General features: G+C 38.3%; 1 protein-coding gene across 1 annotated transcript in view; it reads left to right on the top strand.

Annotated features, from left to right (window-relative positions):
- SNAP25 (synaptosome associated protein 25) overlaps nucleotides 1-2,397 on the top strand; it is a 95,310-nt gene extending 92,913 nt beyond the window's left edge. Inside the window, exon 8 of the mRNA XM_006030115.3 lies at nucleotides 1,109-2,397. Within this exon, the coding sequence (XP_006030177.1) occupies nucleotides 1,109-1,177 (69 nt within the window). The 3' untranslated portion in view covers nucleotides 1,178-2,397. The remainder of the gene's footprint in view (nucleotides 1-1,108) is intronic.
- Nucleotides 2,398-5,391: the final 2,994 nt, after the last annotated feature.

Below are 5,391 nucleotides of genomic sequence, written 5' to 3'. Positions count from 1 at the left end.
TTACTGCTGACCCTTCATGTATTCCTGGAAGATATGTCACTTATCTTCCAGGTGCTATCTGCAAGGGTCTTGAAATTTTTCACTCATTACATTTCTAGCCACCAAAGCAAGCCTGGTACTACCTCCCAGGAAGGGAAAATTCAGTTAAAAAGCAGACACTTTGTTAAATTAAGGAGAAGAAAGTGGAGGCTGCTAGAAGCTGAGGCTTTATTGAGCCACGGTTTTACAGAAGCATTAGCAAGACAGTGTCAAGGGCACAGGGTTTGTAGTCCATCCATCATCTTGTTTCTCCTTAATCCCCCATTAAGTGCTGTTAGTTTAACAAACGATCTTGAGTAGCCATGAGAATGCTTTCACTTGAATCAGTCCCAGTTAATTTTTAGGGTGCGTGTAAGAATATCATAAAGCCTCCTATTCCCCTCCCACTACATGTGGAACAAGGCATGCTTTGATTTGGGGACTGGCTTTGATGGACTGTCAAACAAGCTTGGCTTTTTCTAATGTTTAAGATAGGGCAGCCTGGATCTCTGTTCCAAGGATTTCTCCACTATTCTGCCATGTTGCCAAGCTAAAGATTTGGAAAACTTTTACAGCTTCATTCAGCCAAGATAGAACTCAGATCCATGACAGTTAAGCACTCTTATTTAACACCAAGGCTCAAAAACCTTGTCATGTGTCACAACTATTGATGGATGAAGTTCCAATTTGGTCACGTCCTGAGTGCCCACTTTAGTAGAACTATACCAATTCATGCCATCTGAGGGTTTGGCCTAGTGTTGGGAAGTTCAGTAAAACATCCAAGATCCTTACTCAGAGCTTCCTTGAACCTTGCAGATCTGGAAACTGGGATGTACAGCCCTGAAAACAGTTTTTTTCTATGACTAATTGGACCCCTAGTATATAGAGAATGGCAAGTTTCACAGAACTTCTGAGCATCTCTTTTTTGCTACGTCACCAGAACCAGAAGCAGAGAAAAGCTCTCAGGACTCCTGATGGGTGAAACACTCCTACTTTATACTTGACTAAACATTTGCCATGATATAGTCAGTCAAACAGAAGCTCCTGCTCTGCCACAGCCTAACTTGTTTCTTTCCTACCTTTTCCCCAGGCTGATTCCAACAAAAACAGGATCGATGAAGCCAACCAACGTGCAACAAAGATGCTGGGCAGCGGTTAAATGCAATGAGATGCATTTCCTTATTAATGCTGTCTTCACGGGCAGTACCTTCATGCTTTTATCATGGTATTTACCTACTAGGTTTGCACACATGCACATATCAGCCCCCATTGTAAATGTTGTCCTGTGTAGTTTGTCGGCTTTCCAAAAATGATACTTGTAATTATTTTTTTCTAAATATCTTTCTTTCCAAAGGTTGTACATAGCGCTGATTTGATGGCTATAGCTCACTCCTATGTTTTTTGGTTTGTTTGTTTGTGTTTTGTTTTGGGTTTTTTTTCTTGTTTTTTTCAGTTTGGGGTTTCTTTTCTTTTTTTAATTTTATGATGTTTGCTGAATGACAACAATGTTGGAATGCTAAACGTGCTGTTAACCTTTAAATATACAGTATTGTTCTTGTAAAACTGTGACATTCCACAGAGCTACTGCCATGCTCCTGTCTTTGGATATCATGATGTTTAAGCACTTAAAACCTGCTGTCTTTGGTTCTTCATTGCCATTACCTGTTGTTATGATTTCATGATTAGACAATGTGGAATTATATAACTATAACAAGCATTGCACTAAAAAAAAAGTGATGTGATTTCTGCATTTATGCATGAGGAATTAATAGACTTTTAGACTCCTACTTAAACAAGACCTTTCCCATGGCAGTAGCACATCAACGATGACAACAAAAGCATGCTCAGTATTGGGACTCTGTTATACCAGCAATTTTGCAGTAGTGCCACTTTTTTCTTGTTGATATATATATAGTTATTCACCATGATCATTTTTTTAATTATGAAAAAAGAAGATGGATTTGGCACTCACTATTTAACCATTGCCAGCAAAATAAACGTTTGGCTGAAAATATGTCAAAGACAAAAAAGGAATAAGTGTAATATACTGGGTTCGTCTGCTGCTTTTAAAGACTATCTTTTGGAGGAAACGACTACCATATGAAATGGTGCAAAGAAATGTAATTTTTATAAGCTCTATCATACTAGTCGCTGTCCCCATGTGGTTTGTTATCAGTACGGTTCTTTGTTGCTTACCTAGAGCTATGCACACCAAATAGCTGAGATGTTTAGTAGCTGACTTAATTAAAAATAATAAAAAATAACCTAAATGAATGAAATCTAGATAAACTGTGAGAGAAATATCATTACAGCATGTAATATGAAATTCCTTATGTCTCCTGTCAGTTTGTGAAGTGATTGACATTTTGTAGCTAGTTTAAAAATTATTAAAAAGTATAGATCTCAGATTCCATGCTTCCTTTATCCATTTGTTGGCCTTTGTGTCACCAATATCTTGTTATTTTCCATCAATGTGGAAAGAGCAATGCAGTCCAAGGGCTTTTTGCAAACCAGTTACATGTGAGAAATGGAAAAATCAAAAAGATTTCTTTTTGGGAGGCTAATTAAAGTGACAGGTAACTCTTCTAAAATAAAGGGTTTCACACTGACCAAACTGTAATGTGATTATTGTTTTAAATTACCTGGTGAGGTTAAAAATCTCTCTGCATTCTGGGGGTAGAAAACAGAATATGCGAGTCAGATCCCCAGCTGCTATAAAATGGTATAGCTCACTGAAATCAGTACAGCAATGCTCATTTATACCAGCTGGTGATCTAATCACCCAAAACAATATAACTTCATTCCTAGTACTCTAGGAAGTAGCTTGGTAATAATGCCATTATCAAAAAGGACTAAACACAGCCAAATGTTTCCTGACCAAAAAAATAAAAAAGGGTTAAAATGGGTTTAGCTATTTTTCTAGGTTTTTTCCCTTTAATCGATAGTCACATTACAGTTGACTCTAGATGAGTGAATAAGTCATTCTTATGCTTAAATAGACTCCAGTTAAATCATATAAGATGGGAAATCTCTGAACCTATTAAAACTGCATAATAATTCTGACCCAAGTCATGTTTGCTTTTGCAGTTGTTCATTTTTATTATCTAGTATCATTTCATTTGTGTGAATAATTCCTCCTCTCCAACACATGCTTACTTTCATTGAAAATTAGCTAGCAAATATTTTCAGGGCAGGACTAAAGTTAAACAGCTATATGTGCTTCAAGGCAATTTAAAAACAGTATAAATCAGTATATTTGATAACTGACGTCTAAAGTTAGGCTCCCTCTCCTACATTCATATGGTATATTCAGGCAAACATCCGGCCCCATGTCAGTGATAAATTTCTAAGTGACCCAGTTTTTAAATCACCCTTGACTTTAGTGGGAGTTGTTATTGGACTTCTCCATAAATCATGACATTTATTTAGGTTGCTTATACATGAGATTTAGGCACCTAATATTAGGCATCAGGGTCTTCTAGTTTTTGTTTTTTAATTCAGGGCCCTGGCTTCCATACTTTCTTATTTACCATGTACACATTTCCTTTGTGTTTTCTTTGTCATGAATCAAGATATTAGTGAAAAGATGATTTTTCCCATTTCATAATCTACCAGTCCTTTCCGATCCAATTAATTTGCAATTCTAGTATTTGTAACATCTCTGCCAATTTTGAACACCACAAACTATGGAAAGACAATGACAATCAGACAGGAGAGTGTGCTTACTTTGTGAATGCATGGATATAATGGTAATCAGTGGAGAAAGGAAAGGACTATTAAAGGACTAATGGTTAAACCGTGGTACGATTTCCCCAGTTAACCTCCACAGTGGCTCCATCTTGTTCTACAGACATATACTATTAATATTAACTGAAGTTAATTAAAAAGGGGGGGGGGAAAGAGAGAAGAGGAGTGGAATTTTCATCAAAATCTAACATTTTGGTATTTGTTTTAATCCCTGGTTTAGGATGAAAAACAGAAATACTGAAATATGGCAGCATGAAAATAGACAGACCAAGTTTATTTGGGAATGCTGAAAAAGTTTTATTTCACAGCAATGTCTCTTAGGAGTTGGCTAAAAATGTGTCAAAGAAAAAAAAAAAAAGAAAGGGAAAGGGAAAGAAAGGGATATGGTATATTGGGTTTGTCTGATGCTTCCAAAGACTCTTTTGGAAGAAACAACTGAATTATGAAAGACCAAAACAATGAGGTGGTTAGTCCTGTTAGTCTGAAGTCAGGCCCTACCTTCTGCCTAGGGCTTGTTATCAGTACAGTAACTGCAGAGGAGTATGCTCCAGTCATTATTTCCTCATAGTATATCTTCCTGAGGGGCACAATTCCTCTGCCAGGAGCCTCTTTGGTGGGGAATGACAGTAGAGAACCTCAGAAAGAAAAGGAGCAAATGTGGAGAGAAGCCATGAAAAGCTTACTGCATACCACCCCGTTGTGGTAGACATACTTTCCATCCCAATATCACAATGCTAGCCACACTACAGGGAAAAGATCTCTGAGGTCATTGAATAAATAAGGTTTAAGGAGATGCTGTTAAATCTTGCAACCGAGTCAAGGATTTTTGTGGGTGATATCTTTTACAGGACCAACTGCTTGGTTGAGATAAAGTTAGACAAGCTTTTGAATACAAGACAATCTACATCAGTTCACAGTTGAGTCCTACTTTAACTGACACTCATGTTATGCAAACTGGTGGCCTACTTCCTAGCACTGGTGCAATTTGGGGGTGGCAGCTGCAAGAGATTCACCACAGCCATGAATGACTTGTGCCTCCCGAGACTGGGGCGGGCACCATTTGTAGTCAGTGGTGAGCAGGAACCGCCCGCAGATGCCAGCGGTGGTGTCATTGGCAGTGGGGGCAATGACTGCCCACAGAAGCCAACAGCAGCAGCCAATCCCAGGGTGGGGCAGGTCCCCCCTACCCCCATGACCCCCCTACATGTCGCCTATGACCACAACCTTGCTAGATTGTGGCCCAACTGAACAGCCCACCAGACTACTTGAAATCTTGTTAGGCAGATGATCTCAAACTAAAATACCAAACAGTGGATGAGCTCTGCAATAGTATGGCTGCTTTCTTTCCTCTTTCAAAATGTCCATGTATTCCCTTCCCTTCCAGTTCAGATGGAAACAGAAATGCTAAGTAACTGCAATGGCTCTTTTCATATTTCTGACCACGCTGAATTCCAGAAGTAAAAATATCAGAGTATCTAGTCTGAATAAACTAAAAAAACCAAAAAAAAAACAAACCAGTTTTCTCTTGACTTTTCTGCTGAAGAAAAGATTAGGGAGGTCAATTTCAAATGAACTTTGAAATCTTTTGAACTCTGTCCCTCGCTATTTGTCACAGGAAAAATGTTT

Source organism: Alligator sinensis, unplaced genomic scaffold (genome assembly GCF_000455745.1).
Source record: "Alligator sinensis unplaced genomic scaffold, ASM45574v1 scaffold992_1, whole genome shotgun sequence".
In the NCBI taxonomy this organism is placed as follows: Eukaryota; Metazoa; Chordata; order Crocodylia; family Alligatoridae; genus Alligator; species Alligator sinensis.
This window is presented reverse-complemented; position numbering and strand designations above follow the sequence as displayed.